The 26,275-nt window shown below is 34.6% G+C and overlaps 1 protein-coding gene across 1 annotated transcript in view; it reads left to right on the top strand.

Moving 5' to 3' along the window:
• Positions 1 to 26,275, top strand: part of LOC105095302 (contactin-6) — a 255,776-nt gene that overhangs the window by 100,558 nt on the left and 128,943 nt on the right. Inside the window, exons 3-4 of the mRNA XM_010987428.3 lie at positions 3,434 to 3,560; positions 8,966 to 9,141. Coding sequence (XP_010985730.2) covers positions 3,434 to 3,560; positions 8,966 to 9,141 — 303 coding nt within the window. The remainder of the gene's footprint in view (positions 1 to 3,433; positions 3,561 to 8,965; positions 9,142 to 26,275) is intronic.

Below are 26,275 nucleotides of genomic sequence, written 5' to 3'. Positions count from 1 at the left end.
ACTGAATGAGCTATGGTGCTGCTAGCCGGGGGCAGGAATGGCCACCTCCATGACCTGCTCTGAGACACAGTGGCACACTTTTAGCAGACCCTGACACTGTCTGAGCTGCACCTGAGCCCCATTCTGGAGCTGAGGTTGGAGGCATTGCTAAGCAGAGAGTTTGAGGGGAGGCTCCACGACAATGAACTTTAGAGACTGATAGTTTGATCCAATATTGGAGTTAGACCATATAATTAATTTTTATTAACTTCATGGAAGATAAAGAAGGAAGGATAAAGATAAAGAGGAAGAAAAATGGAGCAGAACCCTATATGAATTTTCAATAACATTGTATAATTTGCCTTTGATTGCCATTTATAAGAATTTATTTTTCAGTGTTTGTCTATTGCAAAGTTTTCGCTTTGTTGTCAAGTAAAACATTTTCTATAGAATAGCATTATAATCATAGGTGATTTTATAGCAGTAGTTGTTGTCAATACCGTCATTTAACCACTTACTTTTCAATATACCAACACTATTCCTAACCTCTAGTGCATTCTTAAAATAAACGGACTTGAAACGAATTTGGATTTCTTGTTTTTGATATTATATTGCCCATGTTTTCAGTTCTTCTTGTACAGAAAGCTCACGTTGTCCTTGCTTTCTGACAGTGTAGACAAAGCAACAAAACTCTGCTATTACTTAATCATTTCATTACACTATGGGAAAAAAAATCTAAGAATTTACCAAAAGAGACCAAACAATTACTTGACAAAAGGTAGATTTTCTACTAGTATGAATTCAAGCTCCTAGAAATTTGATGACAACAAATATAAATGAATAAATAAGATATCAACTGATAATGAGTCACCAAAACCAAGATTTTGTGTCTTTCAAAATGAACCAAAGTTTGTTAAAAAATTCCTGGTTCTATTAACCTTAAATTCTTCACCTACCAAATGGGAATGGAAATGTTATGTCTCACAAAAGGTGTCACGGGAATTTAATTTGTTACTTGATGTATGTAAAAGTCCTTGGAAAACTATAAATTACTAGCCTAAATATAAAATATTATTAAGTCAAATTATATCCCTAATTTAGGGTATATGATGACTGAAGAGAGTTTTTCTCTGAGTAAAGGTATAGGAAGGTATTACATAACATTTGTTGTCTGCCTGTTCTGTGCATGGCATCGTGCTCGGTGCATAATACGCATTATTTCAGCCGAATTTTCTTTTTGGGGTGAGAAGATTTTTAAATTATAAAGATCTATGAAAAAAAATCAGAAAAGAATTAATATTCCACCATCAAAAATTAGATTACGATCTCAACATATTTCCTATTTCCTTCTTTAAAGAAATCAATCTTTTCTTTAACATAAATGCATATTTATTTTAAACATTTAAATTATGAAAAATTAAAAAATGAAAAACTTTACCCTTAATTAAACTGATCCAAAAATAGAAATTATTAAAATTTGGTGAAATTGCAGCCACTTTTCTATACATATAAATACAGAAAGTAGATTATTGTGTAGCTAGAGAAATGCACAGAAAGAGGAAATACTTTCATAAAAAGGGGATCATAGCATAGATTCTACTTTTAACATCAGGATTCATTTTGTTTAGTTTAATAAATGTAAAAGTACAATAAAGTAAAAATGGAGAGATTTTGAACATCTAATAAATGATTTGCATCAACAAAGATAGGATTTGTTTCTAAAAGTTTCCTCCAAATGTAAAAAACACATTGAATAACGCTAAGGTCAATATGCTTATGCTTTTAAAAATTATAAATATAAATATATATATGCACACATACATACACGTATGTTATCTTTTGAATTTTTGCAATGAAAGAAGATATTAGCACTCACATTTCAAACTATATTTACTCATCCCTCATTTTTCTATTTATATTGTTACTTTTACATTATTCAAGTTTATGGCATTCATATTCTGTTCTATAACTAAAACCAACATTTAAATAGTAGTTTTATATTTAAATGTATTCAGTGTGCATTCTGTTCCTCCTTCATTCTTGAGATCTATATATCAGTTCATTTTTAATTGGATGGACTGAATTGTTAAGTCATTCCTTTAAGAGTAGTAATTTGTTATATTCCCTGAGGGTTTTCTGTTTGTTCATTTGTGTAATTTTCGATGTTGAAGAATTTGAATGTCATTAGATTTGAAAGATACACCAGTCAGAGATAACAGTTATCTCACTCTTTTATTCAGAATACTGTAGGCTTTCCCTCACTGTTTCCTAGTATAGAATGCTAGTGCTCATGTTACAAAATCTGAGATTAATCTGAGTTTTTCTTTCACTCTTTCAAATAATTTTGTTTCAATCTAGTCTTCTTGCAAAGTCTTCCTTTTAAGTTTGAAGTTGAGTCACTTAACTACACATGCTTTGATGTTAAGTGTTCTCTCTCAAATGTCTCTGGAAAATAGTGCATTCTTTCAATTCACAGGAAATTTTCTTGATGTATCTTTCAATACATTTGACTATCAATCTCAGTGACAACAATGATCTTTATGTTGTATCATCTTTGTCCATCTTTCTTATTCATTACCTATGCTTTTTCAATTGCATTCATTACAATTATCTCTAACCTTCTTATGTCAGTAATTTGATTTAGTAGGTTTCTGTTTTGTTTCTTGCCTAATTTAGTTAATTTATTCATTTTTTAATAATGCTGTTTTGGTTGTAATTTTTCTCTTTAAGTCACCCTAATTTATCTGATTCTATACTTTTTTTCTTCATCTTGCCATTGAGTTTTGTTTTTTTTTTTTAATTCATGTTCTTACTCTACAGTGCGAAACAATTTTGAGAAATTTCCTAGAGTTCCCTGAATTATATTTTCTTCTAGACTGGGTATTTTGTCTATTTTTGGCATGCACTGTTTTTCACTTTTATTGTTGCAATACATTTTCATACTTACTATTTCATTTCTTTTCATTTGCTCATACTTGAGAAACTATGTACAGACAATTAATTGTTTCTTTATAGAGAGGGATGTTTTTTAACTTTCTTCTCATCATATCAGGGACCTGTTTGTTTTCTTCCTCTTAGCTCCATTTTGGAGGCTAAAAGCCCTCATATCACGAGTAGCCACACCCTGCAGCCCTGAGGGAATAGAGTGGTTGAGGGCAATACAGGCTTTATTAGAATATCTGGGTGCTTTTCTCTGTGTAAAGTTGTATTTGCTTGTTTGTTTGTTTGTTTTTTAATGGTTTGTAGCAAGATTATTGGTGGAAGAGTAATAGGTATACTTCATTGTATAAATGTTTTCTTAAAAATTATATCATTCTTGAAACATTCCCCGTATGTTTGAGATTGTTTCAAATAAAACATTTTAAAAAGTATGTATTGACTTTATATCTAATTCGGACATTCATTCAAACATGGTCAAGTTTTTTCATGTGGTATAATTATTTTCTTTTTCCAGGTGATGCTCATTTGAGCCGTCCTATTTTTACCCAGGAACCAGAAGATGTTATTTTTCCTTTGGATTTGTCAAAATCTGAAATCATCCTGACCTGTGCTGCTAATGGTTACCCTTCACCCCATTACAGGTGAAGTTCTACTTCTGAGCACCACACTGTTTTTTGTTTTTGTTTTTTGTCTTTGTCTTTGTAGTAAAATATACACACAATAAAGTGACGTCATTTGACGTGTACAGCTCAAAGAATTTTTACACAGGTAAACAGCTGCTGTGCCCACCACTCAAACGAAGATACAGATATTTCCTGTACCCCGAAGTGTCCCCTCATGCCACTTTCCAAGCATTAACTATCCTACTCTAATCCCCAGGCAACCACTATTATGACTCATAGATTAGGTTCGCTTAGATTGGTGCCATACGGTGTCATATTGTGAGAATTAAAAGAGAAAAAGAAAGAAGGAAGATGGAGAAATAAAGGGAAAGTACAGGAAAGGATTTGTTTCCCCAATTTGAAAGACTGTAAAGCACAAGTTTATTTTGTACTTCCTTCCCCAGTTTGGGGCTCCTGCCTCAGTTGCCCCAGATACAAGGACTGTGAAAATGTTCCCCTAAAAGGAATTAATCAAGATGGAAACGTTATTTTATCAGATCAATTTCTGTGACCCCACTGGCATGTCCCATCACCCAAAAAGCACTGATTTTAGAAATATATTCAAGATAGCTGTGTATTATCTAAGGCAAAAAATATATTTTTTTATTCTGGGCAAGTAGAAAAAAATATATTTGTTCCTCACATATTACCTTTGGAATAGTAAGGAGGAAGGGTCTGTATTGTTTCTGTTCTTACAATATTACAGTAAAGGCAGAATCTGATCCACATTGTGGGTGGAATTCATGAATTAAAAATATGTATGTGTGTATATATTTTGCTGGTTTAAATCATAAAGATTTTGTTGGTAAGAACTGCATATGTGGTGTGAATATAGGAAATGCAGAATAAATACTAAAATGACAATTATGGCTTTGGGGTTTAAAAGCACTTGTTAAAAGTCTTAATTTTTAGTAGTGAAGTTAACTTACCACACACAAAATGTAACTATTTCAGTCCATTTAGGCAAAATAAGCTGGCTTTGCCTGATTCTTATGTTGCATTAAAAATACCATATTTATAATTACTTCAACCTTAAGATTGTCTAGATGAATTAGCTAAATGACTTAAATTCACCAAGTTAAAGATAACTCTCCCTTATCTTGTGCTTTGTCAAAATAACTTCAGCTTTTTTTTTTTTTTTTACAACAAAATAGTTGAAAAACTATGTCTTATTACACTTTCTAAAGCTCCCCTATCTTTAGGATACCCAAACCAATGAAGCCTATCTGGTAGACAAAGATCACTCAGTCTGCAAATTGGTTCAACCAATTCATGGTCAGTGTTTTGTTTTCCTTCAAAAATGAGCTGTCTTATTCAACTTAACATTTGTTTAAACATATAAAAATCTGATTAACACATTTTTCAGAATCACCTAATACTTTAAGTTGCAATTTTATTTTTGAGAGCTTATTTGATTGGTACTAATGGCTGGTAGAATTTGTTAGAGAAGGAAAAAAAAGTATGAATCCCTATAAAATAAGACACATTTGCTAAGTATAAGATATATCATCAATCTATCATATGCTTTTATAAAAATATTTATTGGCTTGTAAGAGGCAGAAAGATGTAAAACAGTGGTTCTTGTAACAATTTGCTTATTTCATCTATGAAAAAATACACTGAATGAACAGAGTGCAAATTCCAATGTTGTGAAATGACCTCTGTTTCTAAGATACTTGTAAATGAGGAGGCTTAAGAATGATAATTTAGCTTCTCATTTCCAATCCTCACAACCTGGTTTAGTTTATCTCTAATATCATGGTATAAAATACTCATAGGCAAGAGGCTTTGAAAAGAGAGTGAGAAAAAAACTAAGTTTTTAATGCTTAAATGTCAAACTCAGACCCAATTTTCTTGATAATGAAGCAAAGGGCAGAGAGGTATTTCAGACAATGCACATTAGCAACAAAATGTGAAATTCAGTTTTAACGGGACCCTTCCTAACTTAAATTTATTATTTAAAAAAACCTCATACCTGTATTTACCTTAGATTGTAGGTGTGTATGTGTGTGTGAAATAGAGGGACAATATGATTTAAAGTCTAACATTCTTTGAGGTCAATTATTTGGATACAGCACAAAGTCATTCTAAGAGCCCTTGACTTAAGAGCCAAGAGTTATTTCTAGTGATAGCTCTGTCATCCCATGTGTAGACCCTGGAATAATCATTTCTTTCTCCTGGCCTTGGATTCCTTATCCATAAAGTGAGGGTGTGGTTGATTTTAAGATGTGTTTTATTTCTTTCAGTAAATTCCCTTTAGCAAATGAAATCTCATGGGAGAAAATAAGCAATATTTAAAGCAGGACTTTGGAAATAGTTTAAAAGTCACTTGTCTAAAGTCACTTCCAGTAGAGTCAGCACCCTCACAAACAAGATTTCAATGAAAGCAAGAAGATACAGATGTTAGACAAGTTGGGACAAAAGTTTTCCCACGGGAAGAATCGCTCTTTCTTCTTTTAAAGACCAGACAACACGTAAGAATTAAAAGCTTCCTACCCAGGAAGCTTTGTAAAGGGAGGGAAAATTGGTTACCCAAAAAATAGCACTTGGGTAGAATTACTTACATCTAAAAAGTTTAAGATAATAAGATAGTGATGCGCTTACATCCAGCTCAGAATATAAATTTTACTTGGGAAAATAAAGCAGCACACACATCAATTATTTTTACATATGATACACTTTCTATCAGAAAAAGGTCTCTGAATGTCATAGAGGATTTTCGACACAAGTCCTCTTGACCTAGTCAGAGGTGGTTCATTTCTGTAATTTAATCTATGCTACTCTAGCCAGAAAGACATTCTTGTGTCTGGTAAAGCTCTAGGCCTCTGAGTCAAAATTGTAGCAGTTGGCACTCTGCCCTTCTATTATTTTCAGTCATTTCCTTAGTTGATCTTAACAACCTCATGTGATAAAGCAGGATACTTTTATTGTACAAATTTTATAACTGATGGATATGACTTTTGGAGAAACCATGACTTGTCCAAGGATACACGGCAAGGGAATGTCAAAGGTAGGCCTAGGACTCTTTCCACAGGGTCAGTGGAGTCAAATTCAGTGCATATTACAATTACCCAGAGAAACCGTTAAAAATTTAGATTTTCGAGTTCTTCAAAGGTTTAGGGATGGGCTCAGAAATAAGACTCCATGTAATTCTAAAGCAAAGCTCAGTTTTTGAGAAATACTCACATACACACACCCACAAAGATGCATTATCACATAAGAACGAATATTCTTGACATGGGGCTTATCTACTTAATAGTGAAGGATGTTCCCCAGCAAAAGGTCAAGATTTTAGTTCAAATCCATTATATTTCAAGGAATTAATATGACATTAATCTGCATTAAAATAGATAAAATATGATGCTTAAAATAATCATCTATAGCATATTTCCTAGTTTGCATCACAGGAAAATTCTCCTGGGCATGCAATCCTATCAGTAACATGTGTATGACAATCACTTGAATTCATTAATACTATTTCTCCATTGATTTAAACATATTAATTAGGACAAAGCCCACACCACAAGTTGAACCCCTGATCTATATGCACAGTTTAATAATCATAGTACCATAGTGATTAGAATGATTATAGGGATACTGTGAAAAATTCATTTGCTGCAGCTAAGCCAACAACTTTGAATTTGTGTTGAAAAACAATTACCGAGCTTAATTAGGAGCATGTAATGATGACAGCAGTTATTTCAGGGATTGATTCCAAAATTAAAGAGAGCTGGCAAACTAAGTGTGGTATATCCTTTGCTTTGAAAACGAAAGGGAACACAAAGGTTCAAAGACCATGCCTTGTAAACAAATTATGAAAGATAGTATTACAGTGCTGGCAGGGAGAACACAGGAGGCTTGAGATAGGCCTAAAGATATAATAGTTTCATACATTTTCTTTTCTAATATCGAGAACAAGAAATTGTACAAGTTTCTCTAGAAAGAAAATTGGCAGATAGTTCAGGCAGTTGAAATATACTAATTTAGATTCTTGCCTTTATTAAAAAAAAGAAGTTGAGGTACACAGGAATTGGCTACATAATTTAAAAGAGACAGAGCTGGTTCAAGATCTCTGGATGATTTGGTATCTAGTCAATCACTTCTCATCTTTAATAGGATAGACAATTACCTAAGTCCATATATCTTTTCTACTATGACAGACACTTGCCAGACTCTATCCATGGGATGTTTCAGAATCCTTCTTAAAAAAGTCAACCACATTTGGAATAATGCTGTAAAATGCCATTCCTTTCTTAAATTTTGCCACCCTTACCAATATTTTTAATATGATCTTAGTATGAAGGGCAGAATTGGAACAAAGCTGGCACAGACCCTAAAAAACATAATTTAGAAATTGGCCATATTCCATAGGAAAAGCCCATTCACTATTTTTCCTAAATGAATGATTATTTTAATTCAGTATTCTAAAATATGTATTTTTTAAATGGCTTATGTGTCTATACACAGCTTATGCCCTAGGAATATATCTCCTTACATATGCAATATTCTTATTTCAAAATGTCTGAATATTTTGATGGAAGTTAGGGCTGCAAGGTTGGGGAAGTGGGTCTAGTTAAAGATAATTACTGGGTATTCATTCATCTTAAAATGACCAAATGCAATTTCTACAACATTTTATGGTTCTTTGAAAATAAATATGACTATAAGGCTCTTCTGACATTTAATTTATGAACTAAAAGGTTGTTGACTAATAGGTAAGCCAAGAAACTTTTTGCAGTCTAAAATAAAAACCTCTCAAACTGCATTTGTTTTGTTAAAGTATAATTTTAGTTTGGCATTTCTAAGTACTGTTGAAATATTTTCAGTGTGATTAATTTTCCAAGTAAGAGACTAACAGAGACAGTCGTGTTCTAAAGTAGTCAGGTTATTTTTCTTTTGTTATCAGCCTCAAATTGGCACTGTAATATCTTTGCTGGCTTTCTTTGTGCTATTTCTAATATATTCTTCTTGGATTTCTATGTCTAAATCATTTTTGACATTCAATTTTGCAGTATCAGTTGTGCGTGTTCAGCTATGGTATATATTATTTGAAAAGTTGCTAAAGGAATAGGACCAGCCAGGGTTATTGACTGTGACTACTTTGTCTACTTCTTATTTCTCATGTCAAGAGTTCTGTTGCCTCTTTGTACACATTTGGGTGAATGTTTGTAATTTGTAAAGAGTAGAAGAACTTTCAAATAACATAGTTATTGATACCACTGGGCTCACGAAGACAACTATCTTCAGTGAAACTGGGAGGAAAGGTATCCACATGTACCCATTTTTTTTTTACCAGTGTTAGAAATTACAAGTGCATGTTGTCTAAGACAGTAGTGGTCAACTCTGTGTATTATAAGTATAATTTGATTTTTTTTCCCTTGAAGGTGGAAGCAAAATGGCACAGACATTGATTTTACCACGAGTTATCACTACAGGTTGGACGGAGGCAGTCTGGCAATCAGTAGCCCTCACACAGAGCAAGATATTGGCACATACCAGTGTCTGGCCACCAACCCTCTGGGAACAATTCTGAGTCGGAAAGCAAAGCTCCAATTTGCATGTGAGTTTGTGGGAGAAATCTATAATCCTTTTGTTTCTGAAAATATATTCTTACTATATTCAGAGTAGAAAAATTTCAGCTTTGCCAATCATATGCTTTTTGAGAGAAAATAAGAATTTATAGAGGTGAAAGTTTTTAATGTGAATTTTGTGAATCCAGAAGTCTGTGGATAGTTGAATTCTGTTTCAAAAAAAGAAGGAAATATCAATGTTATTGTATTTTGTGAATTATACTTAGAAATGTCTCTGAAAGTTCCAGATATAAACATTAAGATAATGATCATACATACTTTTACTTTTTTGCCCCTTTTCTTTTGCATTGGGTATTACTGTGCAGAGCACAGGAAGAAAAAGCTGAGAGCAGAGATGTCTTTTGGGGAGGAAGGTATTCTCCCAGGAAAAGTGATCATGCATCTGCAGTCTGATGTAGGTGGAAATGAAGTGGTTGCCAAAGGCAGACTTTATATTAACTGGAACAGTGTCCAGCTGTGTCACATAAATGTCATCCAAATAATTACCTTGGTGACATTTGGGGACATTAGTAGATGAACAATAGCCATACTGCTTCTTATGTCCTTTATATAGTGTTTCCAGGGACTAAAATGTTTCATATTGGATCCAGGGAAAGCCTTGTTTGAAAGTAATTACATCTGTTGATGTGGATGAAGTAGAAGCATTAAATGTCTCCCTTTGTACCTCCTCCTCCCCCTGTCCCTCACCCATGCCCACTTCAGAGGACATATTGGGGGCTAAAGAGTGAGCTGCTCCTCTTTTGGGCCCACTTGAAAAGGTCTCTGCTTTGTTACTTTGACAAACTAATTATTTTGAAATTTAAAAGATAAAATACATGTCCAAAGCCCACCTTTTAGAACTACTTTTGTCATCAGTAGATATATAAATTAATAATTGGGTCTGTTTCTCGTTGCAAATCTTGTGTTCCAAAGATGGCCTGTGAAACACACAGTTCCCCTAAGTTGACCATTGTAGGGGTGGCCTTGTTACTGAATATGTGTATAGTACGTATTCAGAAATATATACATACAACCACATGTGTATGTATGTTGTCATAAATATACACACATTTCAGGTATATATATACACATGTATGCACACACATACACACATGTATACATACACCCCAGCATTGTATCTGAATGTATTTATATCTGCAAAAATCGAAGGATAATGCAAATGTTTACAGAGCTAAATGGAATATGAACAAAGGCCGATGGCTGTTTGAAACTCAGCTGAAGATAATCACAATATTTAATTTGGCATTTCAGCTAAGACCATCACTTGGAAAAATAACAGGGAGTAAAATACTGATGAGAAACTTATGTGACAGAAGTGAACAATTGTTACAGACTTTGAATGATTCTGCCAAAATAATTATTTCTCCTACTTAGATAGGGCATGATCCTAAAAGAGACACATGATTTGGATCAGATTCCATAAAGATAAATTAGACTTTCTGGTAAAGGAAAACCTATGCAATGCATTTATTTGCTATATGCCCTTGAGCTTCTCTAGAGCTATGGATTCTATCAAATCTTGAAAATAATTGAATACTACAATGAAAATTAATGCACTGCACTTTATATGGTCATACATTTCCTCCTCTTGTTTGTTTCCCCCTTTTATTTAACAACAAAAAATACTTTTCAGTTCCCTACATTATTATTTCTCATTTCTTTTTTTGATTTAAAAATATGTGTAACTAGAAGTTCGAGTTAAAACTTATTTTCTCTTTGCTAAAAAAAGAGGAAAGCTTAAATGAAGAAGAAATTGTATGCTTTCATTTGGATGAATGAGAAAAATCAATTATTCTGTCCTTGCTAACTTTTCTGTCTCTTCATAAAATTTTCCTTTTTTGGGGTTGAAGGTGTATGACTGTTGAGTCCCTAAAAGCATTTCTATTACTATTCATGCAGAAAGTAGAATAGCCTACATCCATTAACTGATCTTTCTCCTGTAGACTTAAAGGATCTTAGTTTCCAAGTCTGAAACTTAAAAAAAAAAAAAAAAAAAGAACCACATCATTCTGCCTCTTCTGTTCAGCACCTATAGTGGTATCATGTCTGAAATGTTTCCTGTTGGGTCCATGAGAGATTCACTTGAATATAATTATCTCTGTTGACTTGAATCAACGCTGAACATAACTAGCACACTTAACTACCTATTAAGGGTCTCCATTTCCTGTCTCTCATAAGTACTTCTGTCATCTTAAGTTAGTTGTTCATTACAAGTAGTAAATAATTTCTTTTAAAAAGCTGAAAATACCAGGTCTAGCTTTGCCACCACTATTACACAACTCTGAGTGGCTTACTTTTTGTACAAATGAGCACAGGGTCTTAAAGATGAATCCAAAAAGTATTGATGACTTATAGTCCAGACACTTCCATTTACAAATTTTTTCTTCCAATTTCATTTAAGGAATACAGGATATTAATTTTGTAAAATAGATTTTCTGAAATTTCTTCTAAAGAAATTACATTTGTATCCACGTGCAAATCTTTGCATTATCTCAGAAATGAAGTTTCTCTTCCAAAAGAGAGGGAGGGAGAGAGGCAGAGAGATAGAAAGACAGAGAGACAGAGAATAGAGGCAGAAAGAAAAAAAAGAACATAATAGAAGGGAAACATCTATTCAAGAATTTGATTTTTCCTATGAAAACACTCTGAACATCACTAATCATACGAAAATGTAAATCAAAACCCACAAAAACCTGCTTCACACTCATTAGGATGGCTATTATTAAAAACAAATAAAAAGCAGATAATAACAAGTGCTGCCAAGGATGTGGAAAAATTGGAACTCCTGCGTACTGCTGGTGGGAATGTAAAATGGTACAGCTACTGTGGAAGGCACCGGGGCAGCTCCTTAAAAAATTTAATGTGGAATTACCACATGATACAACAATGCCACCCCTAGGTACATGCCCCAGCGGATTAAAGGCAGGGAGTCAAACATCAGATGTTTGTAGACCCATGCCAATGGTGGCATTATATATAATAGCTAAAAGCTGGAAAGGACTCAAATGCCTATCAACAGATAAATGGATTAACAAAATGTAGTATATACATACAATAGAATATTATTCAACTTTAAATAGGAAAAACTTTAAATTCTGATGCATGCTACAACATGTATGAAACTTGAAAACATTTTGCTAAGTGAAATAAGCTACATACAAAAGGATACTTATTGTCATATGAGTTAACTGGAATAGGCAAATTCATAGAAGGTAGAATGGTGGCTCCTATGGACTAAGTGGAGGGAAAAATGAGGAGTTATTGTTTAATGGGTACAGAGTTTTAGTTTGGGTTGATTAAGAAAATCTGGAGATGGATGATGGTGTTGGCTACACAACAATGGGAATGTACTTAATATTACCACACTGTACACTTAAAAATGGTTTAAATGGTAAATTTTACATTATGCATATTTTACCACAACGTTTTAAAAATTGATATTATTAGAATTCAGTGGAATAAAAGTAATTGTTCAGTTGGATTTTTTTCCTCCATCATAATTATTTAAAAATAAAGAAGAGCAAGTTGTCCTTATTAAGTATCTCTTCTGTTTCTCTGTACAGAAAATTCAACTTAATTTGAATTCTCACCAACACCTTCATAAGTTTTCAACATTGCCTATTTTGTTAGAAAAGCTTTTGTACCTTTCTTAACATCGTAACAATAGTAGTTAAATGCTAAGATTTTTGATGTGAACAGATCTAAACTCAAATTCTATCTCTCTGACAATCCAGTAGTATGAAATTAGGCCATCTCTAACAACAGTAAGCCTCTGCTCTGACATGTACAGGGAGAATCATAGCACAGTGACAAGGATTAACTGAGATAACAAACATGAAGCTCCTGGTCCCTCACAGCACTTGGGAAATGGTAACTCTAATCCTTCTTTTCATATATTCATTTCCTCCCACACGTTGGCTAAACATTTACGTATTTCAAACTGCTGCAGTTACTCAGAAAAATCTAGTTTACATTTTAAAACTTTCTCCAGACCAGTTCCTTGTTTTCCTGTGTTCAGGACTTTTAGGCATTTGACATGTATTACCTTTTTTGAACGACCGAACAACTACAGGCAACAGATGCTATTGCTGTTCTCATTTTACAGATTAGAAGCCCAAGGCTCACTGAGATTGGGATCTCTTTAAAGTACATCGTTAGAGAACCAGTTGTACCTTGAGTATAGAATCTAAAATTGGTATCTAAATTCATGCCTTTTGTGTTAAGGTAGTCAGTTCTTTTCAAACACTGCCCACACAAATCATGCAGATCTTCTTTATTTCTTTTATTTGCTATTGGCATAATAATTGTTGAAATAATAAGCCATATTTACAGGACAAGAACCTTTACATTAAGCCTTATGGTAGATTCTGTTGGTGCCCATTCCACATCCCCCTTAATGGGCAGTGGGCCCAGCTGTGAGTAACTACAGCTGCCCTGTTCTTCAATTCATAACCTAGAGATCCCCATGTGACCAGGCTGAAGCTGGACAGCAGCTGAGACCCGTTCTTGCTTACTCCTTCTCCTGCTCCATCCTGTTTGCAGCCTCCCATTTCCCCCTAGGAGTGCTTCCTCATTAAATCATACATACTTGAATCTCTGCATCAGGCTCTGCGTCTAAAGAATTCAGAGTAAGACACTAAACATTTCATATAAGATATTTGGTCTTCTTATTGACAGACAAATTAGGTCCAGAAGCCCTAATCATACGAATTTCCATAGGTAAGAACAAGCTATTCATCAAAATAAAATTGTGTCAACAACTCTGCTTCCTACCGATTGGCAGTCAATTGTACGGTGCTTCTCTGACCTTCAGAACAAATGAACTATAAACAGCCTTTCAGAACCTAACCTGTCCATGGGAGAGGCTCTGTAGGTAAATACCTCTAGATAATTGATGGCTTTTGTTTGTAACTTTTGTCCTTACGTTCAGCAATTCAAAAGCACCCTTGGAGTTTACTTTAGACTCAGGCTGATACAGTCTGCCTCATCTTGAATCATCCCACCAGGAAGCCATCTTGAAATGTGCCCCCCCAAAACAAACAAACAAACAAACAAGAAAACAACTCTCTCTCATAAAATCTCCTCCTAAATCAAATCTGTCTTTAATCCAGCTATGCTATCCAGACAAGTCAGTCATCTCTGTGGACTTATTAAAAGTATGTTTTGAATTATTTAACTGAAAAAGTCTCCTTCAGTTCTTCTGTGTAGGATTCTGTCATTCTAAATTCTCAGGTAGATTCTAATTTGAGCTCTTCCTTTCTTCCCCGACTCAATCTCAACCCTAAAGCAAAGTCAGCAGGTGTCCAGTCACCAAAAGCTGCCTGTTATCACTCTGGCATTTTTGAATGATAAAACCAGTTTGACTTTTTACAAGCTACACTTGTAGCTACTTTGAATTTCTTTTATTTCCCAAGGACTCTGGTGGTAAAAGTTGAATGTAGACTTCCTCCTTTCATATGTATGTTAATGAATTACTCTGTACTTATGTGAGAGAAAACTGCATCTGTCATCGCTGTTTAAAATGTCATCCTTGAGAAAAGAAAGATAGTCGTTTTGAAAGAAACTTATGCTTTCACTGAGCTACATATATTTTCTTGGAAGACTCATAATATACAATTCTACCAATGCATAGATAAACACTGGGATAAAAGTTACTTACGAATAGGGCTTTGGCGATCCTGCACTATTTAATATTTAATCACAGATACCATTTCAAGTAAGTTTGTTTTTTTATTGCTGGAGCCTCCTAGCCTAGCTAGACTGAAGCTAGACTGGATGAATAAATAAATGGCCATTCATTTATTCATCCACCAAGCAACCAGAAAACACCTTATTTATATGCATCAAGCACTGGGCTAAGGACTAAAGATTAAATGATGGATAAGAAATAGCTACTCCTTGTCTTCAGAGCAGACAGGTGAAACCTTGAATGCAATTTAAAAGAAAAAGGAAGAAAAAAAAGTTGGTGGTATTTGCATGGTACGTATTATCTAGCAGGCATTGTTCTAGGCTCCTTATGTAAATTAACTCCAACTATTACTATTACCCTGTTTTCAGATCGGCAGACTGAAGGCAGAGAAGAAATAATTAACATTACACACCCAATAAGTTCACACATACAATAAGTGACAGAGTCAATATTCAAATGCCCACTATACCTTCTCAAAAAGAGCATCAGGTGATGTGTGAGGTAGACTTAACCTATAAGGGAGACCAGAGGAGGAAGTAGCCAAGTTTGCCTGGATTGGAGAAAGGTCAAGGGAAGCCTTCCATGGTAGTGGGGCTTGAACTGAGCCTTGGAATGTTAGTCTGTGTTCCAGGCACAGAATGTGATTGGAGACAAACATTCAGGTCAACAGGAGAGCAAGTGGAAATGACATGCAAACAAGTCTCCAGGCGAGGTACATGGAATGTGAAAGGCCACAGTTTAGAAATGACTGGTTTTCTCAGACACAGCTGAAAAATAACTTGGAGCCAAGTATACCCAAATTTTGGAGGCTCTTTATTTCCAAGCTTAATCTACAATGGAATGATTGGGTGATAATTATGAGATGCCCAAGAAACATGCAGAAATCCATCATATCATGAAGCTTGTAGGCAGAGGCACCAGAGATGAACTGCCTATGTTTGAAAAATACTCCCCACTCAATGTGCACAGGTGTGAATTCATGTGTAAAATGGAGGTGTCAATAGTACCTACTTCATATAGGTTTATTATAAGGCCCCAATACTTACTATTACATGTAGAGCAGTGGGTGAAGGCACCTGATACATTGTTGTGAGTTGTTTATGGAGAGTGTGGCAGAGGTCTGGTCATGCAACTATTAATAGGCCACCTTTGGGACTTCAGTGCTTAAGATTAATGGAAATAATTTCAATGATGTTAAGGATTTTGAATTGTTTATAGAACAGATTGAAAATGCCACATACTTGTCCCTTAAAAATATCAGTCTGATACATTAAGGATATTACTAGTATTATTAAAATCTCAGTACACATCTTTAGGACTGCGCCAAACCTCACTTCTCACACTTATACAATGGGGTTAAAGAATTCTTGCTCCGTGTCACAGGGTTGATTTTAGGTGGCTGAATGTTAAACTGCAATAATAAATCACTTGAAAGAGCTATAAATATGTAGGCATTTACATCACTGTATTTTCTTTTCCTGTAAGCTGTTCTAAACCATGTTTTACAGATGGAGAAATTCAGGAAATTCAAACTGGGGCAACTACATTACTTGCCCAAGGTCACCAACCTACAACAGACCTAGAATTTCTTCCATCTCCACCTCAAAATAATTTGTAAATATCTATTTATTTGTAGATAGAGGAAGTAAAAAAGAATATACATGAATCCAAAAGCCATAGAGCACAACAGAAAAGGTCTCCAAGTAAACAAAATGATATAAAGGTCTTCAACTCTTTAGAGAAGGATTTCTAAGATATTTGTGTATTTGAAGGTGGTGTGTATTTTCATTTCTGTCTCCTGTCCAGGGTCTGTACAAGCAATTATAAAAAAAAAAAACCAAAACCCTCACATTTAGAAATAAATTTTAAAAAGCTTAATGGGTACTGATGAGTTCAGAATATCTTTAAATTTTTTTCATATATAAGAAATGTAAAAATAGGTATAAATGATCCTGATGATACAGTGATAAAGTGCATTTATATCTGAAAAATAAATTAAGACTCAGGAGAAGGAGTTTTAAAAATAACACTTAAAAATGCATTTGTAAATTGTAAAGGCTCTGATAATTGTGAAGTGTGTGTTAAGTGGGTAATGCATATCTAATTATAAATGCAAATGATAGATGGCTTTTAATCTTTTTTCATACATCAGAAAAGTAGCTAAATAAACTGGGTAAAGAAATATTTTTCTTTAATTTCTTAAATAAAAGAAAGTTGATAAATTATTATTGTTTTTTCATGATCATCTTGGAAATAACACAACACAATGTTGCAATGGATTTAATATTCTGAATTTATCCTAAAGTAATAATTTAACCATCAGTGGGTATCTTTTAAAAGGAGAAAAGTTTACCTTTGCTTTTAAAAAATGATTCAAGCCTTATACAAATGGACTCAGAGCAGTTATATGGTCGAATTATAGCAAGCCACTATTACATTTAATTTTTTTTAAATCAACAGGGGAGATCATCCAATGTTTTAGCCTCATTTTTTCCCCATCATCACTGCTGGACATCTATTTATGTATCTTATCAGAAATGATACTTTTTCAAAATGCAGGCCTTCTTTCACCCCCCCACGTCTACTCACATTCAGCAGGACCTAGTCTTTTTGGTCCATTTGAATAAAATTGCACATTCAAGCTGCACAGGCTAAGAGCTGGGGTCAGAGAAGAAAATGTAAGAAAGTAAGGTATTCATCCTATCAAAACTGAGGACTTCTGTTTTGTAAAATTGAGAAAAAAATCCCAAAGCTGAAATGCTTATTTATTACTCTTATGCTATTTGACAAATGATTTTGAGATTTATCAATTTGGTCGGGAATTACAGCAAAATTCTTATATTTGTCCTGAAGAATTAGACGAGATATTTTCTGGGATATATTAATATGTTACCAAAATAGTAAATTAGAATCAATTGTTTAAAAAGTAAATTCAAATTACAAAGAGGTTTTGGTGGCAACCTCTGGAAACACTCATCATATTTTAAGGTATTAATTTATACAATCTTTTCCAAGAAGTGAAAAACATACAGAAAATTACAAAACATAAATAGATTAGTGAAGCATTACTAAACCAGGTCCAGAAAACAGAATATTGGCAACACCCTAGAAGCGCCTCCCACCCAAGTATACCAAGTTATGACTTCCTCCTTCCTCTCCACTATCTTGACTTGTAAATATATAATTAATATTGCTTTCTTGAATATTACATGATTAAAACCATACTATATATTCCTTTGAGTCTGGCTTTTTGGCCAACAGTATTTGTGAGATTCATCCACATTGTGGGTAGTTGTAGATCATTCATTCCCATTGCTACATAATATTTTATTGTATGAATATACTACAATTTATGAACAACTTCTGCTCTTAATGGAAATGTGGATGCTTCTAGAGGCAGAGATTAATAGTTGTTACCAATATTTCTGTATCTATCTTTGGTGCATTTATGTATACATTTTTCTGTCGCATATACCATGAAGTAGAATTATAGGACATTTGGGTATGAATTTACAACTTTAAAATATATTACTAACTGTTGCCTATAGTGATGTTATTAATTTATCCTCTTACCAGCGATGTTTTTTTGACAACACTTGCTATCAGCCTTTTTAAAATTTAAGCATTTTGGGAGGATACGTAAGGGTATCTCATTTGAGTTTAATTTACATTTCGTGGTAACTAATGAACTTGGGCATCTTTCATGTGTGTCTCGGCTACTTATAAATGCCCCCCTCCTTTAAAAAACATTTAACATCATTTTCCTATTGAGCTGTCTTTCTTTTCCTTAGTGATTGACTCCAGATAGGAGCACTCTGTTGCTTTTATGTAGGGAAATAGCTTTTCCTACTTTGTGACTTGCCCTTTTACTTTCTTAATCATGTCTCTTGATAAATAGAAATTTTTGAATTTACTATAGTCCAATTTATCAACTGTTTCCTATACATAATAACACTTTTTGTAAAAAGTTTAACAAATGTCTTCTTGTCCTGATTAAATGAAGATATTCTCCTATATTATCTTCTATAATTTACTGTCTTGTCTTTCCTATTTGCAATGAACCTGGAAGTTATTTCTTTATTTATTGGCATGATGTAAGGTGGGTTCAGTATACATTTTTTTCCTATAGGGATCCAAGTGACCCAACCAATTTATTAAAAATGCAGACCTTGCTTCACTGCTCTGCAGTACCATCTCTGAATGTAATCAAGTATGCATACCCGCTGCTTGGGACTGCTTTTAGTCTCCCTCTCTCTCTTCCATTGGTGTATTTGTCCATCTTGTGCAAATGCCATACTCTATTAATCACGGCAGTCTTACAATAGGTCTTAATAACTGGGAATTATTAAAATAGATGATATGGATTAAAAATGAGGCTCTATTTGTAAGCTAAACTCACGGAGAATAAAATCCCAAATAGAATTAAAAGGAAATAAGAATTCATATCATAAAATCCTGTCCAATTAACTAAACCTGAGCTTTCTAGTGGCCAAGACAAAAAAGGGTTCATATTTTTCAGGACATAAAAACATGCCATTTGTTCCTGTAAGCATAATTGCTCTGACTCTAAAACCTGAGGGAAGTGTCTCTTGTGAATCCTCAGGAACAAAGTGGGTGACTGAGTGGATGACACTCCTTCACGAACCTGCTCAAATGCTTACAACACTGGATTTCTTATGCTGGCTTCTTATGTCATATCTCAAAAATAATAGCTCACATCTACTACGTACTCCTTAAGCCTCCTCCACAACATTATATAAGAGGCTTCCCAAGCGATGCACCCAGTTTACTATTACTGTAGCCAGTGCTACTAGCTTTTGCAAATCTCACCAGCATCTGGCTATAGCTATTACACCACTACCAACAGGTCCTCTGCACAGGTAACAGAAACGACTTGCTAATTTTTTTTCAAACTTCAGGTGAATCCAATACTTGCTTGTTCACATGTTTTGTGGCTTTTCTTGATGGAAAGTTCACCAAGCACTTACTCCAAAGGTCCTGCCTACCTGTTTCAGAAAACTAGGTTAGAATGTTTTCCTTGAATATTCTTCTGTGTGCATCCATGAGCCCGTGTCTCTTTCTATATGTCCAAGATGGACGTTTTGGGAAGAAAACTGTTCTGGTTCCTGAACTGGCTTTGTTACATTTATAGTACCTCCTTCTCCATTCCTGTAGGAGCAAGGGAGTGATGGGAATTTATAGAAATGAGGCACATAAGCATTTCAAGTTTTATGATACTGAGTATATCCTCTTTAATTGATGCTTTCGATACATGTTCCTGAAAGGAAGTACAAACCTTCTCAACAGGTCTTTCTAGCTACAGAGAAAAATTTAGTTTAATCCTTTAAACCACATGTATCATAGAAGTTACTATTACAACCCCAGTTTTATAGATGAGGAAAATTAACTTCAGAGAAGTGAAGAAATATGCCCAGAGATATTAGAAAATACTGAAGGTGAGATTCGATGCCAGAGATTCTGATATTTTAACCTACTTCCCTAATTATTCAACTAGTGCTTGTCAAATGTTAGTGTGCATACAAAACTCTTGGGGATCTTATTAAATACAAGATCTGAGTCATGTTTTTAGCAAGCTTCTAGGTGACACATATGTTGCTGGCCTCAATACCAGACTGAATAGGAAATAAAGTCTCAAAATAAGACTTACGTTAGTGTCTAAAGACAATCCAACAGCAGCATAAAGGAGTCAACGTAAGGTGACACAAGAAGGAAGCTCTGCTATGGTCTACACAAATCCAGGGGGAAAGCAAATGTTAACCTGTATTTCCAAACTCTAAGATGGCCATTCAAGATATTTATTTACACATTCAAATAATGCTTATTCATCGAGCTCCTACTGGGTGCCAAACACAGTAGAAGTAGTGAGCAAAGTAAATTCTACTTTCTGTATTTGTGCATTTGTTCAAATATAACCACAGACTTACTTTAAAAAACAGTATTTCAATTCCACTGGAATAAAGAACACGAAAAAAATGTGTCTGCACATTAACCCCATATAATAGTACCCTGTCAGAAATTTGTAGTCATGACACCAGAAAATGCAAATGAGGAAGAGTCTAGATCCACAGGCCTGAATTAACAAGTCAATTGCAGAGTGTTTTGCCCTCTTTTTGAGAAAACTTCAGTTAAGAGATCTACTTTCACATACATATTAATGAGTTATATTGCATAAGTCAATTCTATTTTATGAATGGAGATTATATAAGCCTTGTTTAATTCTTCCAGAAACCCCCTCCATAAGCGCTACTAGGATTTATCTTACTAGGATTCTATCCTTCAAGCACAAAGGGTTTATTTTTATTATTTAATCAGCTTCAAGCAAAAGTAATCAATGTAATTTGATTACATGGGACTGTGCCCCCTGCCAGTTGCCTCTCAGCTTTCTGGAAGGCTGCTTTTGTCTTTGTACTGCTCTCAGAATTCATTTAGAAAGTAATTCTAGTGTTTTCATTTAAAAAGGTATGAAATCTGGCTGAGTCAAACATCAAAATTTATGACATTTCTTTTTGACAAGTCAAGCAGATTGAGTGCCCTGACCATTGTTATTAATACAAATATTAATATTAATAAAAGTTAATATCTATCCAGTAAGCCAAGCATTGGGAAAAGCAGTTCCTGGGCTTGCTTAAAATACCACGGCAAGCGTGTGGCAGAGCCAGGATTCTAAACCTGGCTCTGGCTCTACATTCTGACAGCAGAAGTGGAAAGAGTGTCTTGGCAAGACCCCCACAAGCGCACTCTGGAACACACACTTTGCACTTGTAGTTGCCTTGACATCACCGTCTCTGATATATTAGGCCCTCACTATGGTGCACATAAGGCACTGTAATAAGCCCAGAGTCCCAAGGTCACCTCTCACTGCCAAAACCCTCATCTATACAAAACTCTGCCTGTTCCCATTTCTGAACCCATCTCCCAACCCTCCTCAACTACTGAAATTCTTCCCTGGACATCATGAAACCTAAAGATAGTTGTCATCCGAATCCTTACACACTTAACCTTTGCTCTGAATTCCTTCCTTACTGTGTTGCTTCAAGTGAAATTTGGCTGTCATCGGAGGATGCCGCTTCTCTTGTATCCTCAGAACTGGTGACTCTTTTCTCACAGGCCCTCTTGTTACTCAGTCTGTCAGTAGGGATAGACTCCTCCTTTCTTCTTAATGCCACTTCCAGATGATCTTCCTCTCTCTCAGGTAAAATGCCTCCGTCACTATGATCATGCCATTAGACTATGCTACCCACGTCACCATTGTGTTCTCACCCCAGATCACTCCATCATTCCGTGAAGATTTTATCTCCCAGTCTGTTGTTAATCTCACAAGAACACTCCTCTCATATTCTTGGCAATTTCATCTTTCACTACTTTTAGCATTCAGTATTCAATAACCTGATTCCTCGGTTCCTTGATTTCTTATCTCCCATCAACCTTATTTATAATCCTACCTTAGCAAAATGCCACCCTGCCAAGCTGACTCCAAAACCTTGTCACTATCTAAAATGCCAAGGTGGGAACTTATTGTTGCTTAACATTAAGATAAAGGAGGGAAGTAATCATGAAATTCAAAGATGTTACTGTTTTGGGCTTCTCTTTCACCACAAAGTCTTCAAAGTCCTGGCTTTTTGCTTTTATTTCACAATCTAGTCGCACTTTTTTAGACATCACTCAGCTTGCCTTTCTCTTTAAACAGCTATCATCACCCACTTACTATATTGAAATTCACTCTTTCTGAGTCTGACTGTGTGCTGCCCTTCAAGGACAAGCATAGAGGCGTGTGTCACTTCTTTCTGTGTTCCTTTTTCCTCTTTAGTAGTTGTCAGTAATAGAATGGCCTGACTAGTTTATTTCACTGAAATGATTAGATTTCAGAATTCCCAAAGTTTGCTAGTCATGATTTTTCTTTTAAAATTCAAGTCTCCTGACTAAGATGCATTTTACTTCTGGGGAATAAGATTTTTGGAGATGCCAAACTAAAGGTGAAACTCTGCATGCAAAGAGGGCGCCTCCTTGTCAAAATGACTTGAGGAGACTGAAAGATAGTGGTAAGATGCCTCTCTGAGAACCTCCAGGTTGGGCCATTCTAAATCCTATCAGTGTCTGACTCAGCCCAGGACATAAGTAATCTTCTCAGGGCATTTTCTTAACAAAGATCCCCTGCTGGAAGAAAGTATCGCATGGATAAATGTGAGAAATCAGGATGCTTAATTTCTGCATTTTCTCCCTCTGGACTGCTAAGATTTTACTTAGAGACAGGTAAAGAAATGAATTCTATGTGGATGTTCTAATCTAATCCATCTATTTCAAACATTCTGTTCCACTTTGTCAGCTGGCAAAACCCCTCAGTGTCAGTTCTCACACCATCTCTCCCAACCCAGCCCAGCACTGTGATGCCATACCCTTTACTCTTGTATTTTTGAAAGCAAGGAATTGAATGTTTACGTTTGTATTATTTATTCTCTTAACTCAATAGTCTTTTTTTGTATAAAATTGAGATCTTAATAAATACTGAAGTAGGTTTCCACTTTTTCTTGATATAAGTAGTATTACTGGCATTTATATTCTCCCTATAATTATTATATGTTGGTAAATAATGGTATAATAGCTGCAGACTGTAAATAAAGACCTTCAAAGGTATTCTCAAAAAATGACTTAAGCAGTCATGCATTTCCATGACACCATTTTCATCTGATTTGACCTACCAAAAATACTGAGCTTCCACCTGGTCTAAGGAACAATTTTTATTTCAATCAACCTGTCTCTCTCCCCAAAATGAACATAAAACTTTTATAATTTTTGAAGAATTCATGCTTATTGAAGACAACTTAAAGAAATTAAATTGTGAAAAGAATTGCAATACACATCATCTTTCAAAAAAATCCACCTGTGTACATTCACCAGATGCATACATGTACGTTTATAGAAATAGGATCATTCTAAGTACTCTATTTTTTCCTGTAAACATTTTACACTACAAAAAATTTCAAGCATATAGAAATGCCCAGAAAAATATTATAAGCATATTTGTATTTAAGTGTGTATTAACATTTTACCACTTCTGCTTCAGATCTTTTTTTAAAGAAATAAAGTATTCCAGACACTGCCACTTTTCACTTCATTTCTTCTCCCTCTTCCTTCCCAGCAGTACTACTCCTTCCCTAAAATTGGTGGTAACATTTTTGAGGATGGTTTTGTGTTTTTATTGTCTTTGTTTTAAATTTTGATATAAATAGTATCAGAGTGCAATTCTTTTTGCAACTTTTTCCCCCAATCTGTTAAGTTTTTAAAATGTAGCCCTATTTCTACATGTTGACTTACTTCTTTCCTTTTCACCATTGTGTAGTATTCCATCCCGTGAATAAAATGAAGTTTATTCTATTTCATACAGGAACGGAAATGTTTAATTTTGTTTTTTCAGGAATATATTACAGAGATATTTCCATATATTTATGCATTCATTCCATTTGCTTTTATTGAGCTACTGTCATGTGTCAGACATTCTATGATATGTTGAAGGTCAAGTGATTGATAAAACAGCCATGTCCTCAGTCATCATGAGTGTATGTAGGTAGCAGGGAAGGGATCATCTAAATATATATAGCTTAAAAGCCATAAAATAGTTGAAGAAACTCTGAGAGACTAAAATGTAGGGGGTTATAGGACTCAAGATGTATGAAATCTCTAATGGATGAAAATTAAGAGTTTATCCAATGTCAGTTATCTATTGTGTTTTTTGTTTTATTTTGTCTTGTTTTTTGTATCTAATGCCATAACAATGCTGTGAAACAAACAAGGAGAAAACCCCTGTGGTATACAGTAACAGATCTTTATTTTTGGTCACAAGTTTTTGGGTTACTTGGTGGTTTTTCTGATCTCATCTGTGATCACTTATATATTGGTGGTCAAATAAGCAGCTTTGCTGATTTTGCTGGGCTCTTTCAGTCCAGCCTGGGGCAACAAGATTGACTCAGTTCTGCACAATCTCTTAAGCTCCAGCAGGCTATTCTAAGCTTCTACCATGGTGGATGGGTGGGGTTCCAAGAGAAAGAGAACAAAAGATTACAAAGCTATTTTGAAGCAGAGGCTCAGAATTGGCAGACTGTCACTTGTGCTGCATTTTGGTTGTAAGGCCTGACCAGAGTAAGCAGTGGTGAAACAGACCACACTTGTGATAAAAGGTGTTCCAAAGTCACATTGCTAAACCGGAGGATATAGATTTAGTGAAAGGTTGGGAATTCGGGCTAATTTGCAATCTGTCTTCTATAAATAATGCAAGGGATGGAGCTGAAGAACTTTCCATATAGGAGAAACAACATATTTAAAGGCTAAAGAGTCTGAAAGGAACTAAGACATTCAAAACCTAGATAAAAGGACACTTTGGAGTTTACTGAAGAAAATTCAGAATGATATGAGAGAAAGTTGAAGTGGCTGGCAGCGACCAGGTCATGCTGGCCTCATTGCCCCTGTTTTGGATTTTGAATTGTGTTTGAAGAACAATAGGACCTCATACAATTTTAAGAAACAAATTGCATGATCTCATGTTTAATTGACTGCATTATCTAATTTAACCTATTACATGACATAATAGATTATATAATTTAATTTTAAATAAAATTTATTTGGTTGATAAGTGTGATAACATATTAAAGACTGTAATTGTGTAAGTGGTGAAACAGTTTGGGAGGCTATGCAGCCATTCAGATGTTAGGTGAGGAAAACATGGATGATAGGATAGCAATGGAGAATGAGAAAAGTGGAGATATTGTTGAGAAATTTGGGATGCTAATAACACTTGCTGTTAGAAGGGGCACAGATTTTGAGGTAGAGGATACCAAACATGGTCAAATGGATGGTTGTGTTTTTGTGAGGAAAATTTGAAAAACTACTTCGAGGAAGGAATTAAGAGTTCCATTTCATAGATTTCATTATAGTTAGATATGAAGGTCTGTTTGCAGAAGGAAGATCTGGGTTAACTCTATGAATTTGATAGTGGTCTGCATATAAATATTGCTTGAAGCTATAAGAATACTTGAAGTCACCAAGAGAGAAATTTTCAAAAGAAAGAAGAAGCCTCGCATACAAATCCAAAATAATTCCAATTATTAGGCATCAAGGAATATAGATAGATATACTCACACTTTTAAATGGCTACATAGTATCTGATTATATGAACTTTACCATATTATTTTAAATAATTGGCTGTTAATGGATTTAGTTAGGCCTCATTAGACACTGATATATAATGACTATCTATTATATACGCTGTTACTCATTCAACCAATTATATCCTTAGAGTAGATACTAGAAAGTTGAATTGCTCAGGAAAATACGTTTTACATTTTAAATGTGAATACATCTTGATTAACAACCCCTTGAAAAACAGTCATACCAAATTACAT

The sequence above is a fragment of the Camelus dromedarius genome, chromosome 17, assembly GCF_036321535.1.
Source record: "Camelus dromedarius isolate mCamDro1 chromosome 17, mCamDro1.pat, whole genome shotgun sequence".
NCBI classification, from domain to species: domain Eukaryota; kingdom Metazoa; phylum Chordata; class Mammalia; order Artiodactyla; family Camelidae; genus Camelus; species Camelus dromedarius.
This window is presented reverse-complemented; position numbering and strand designations above follow the sequence as displayed.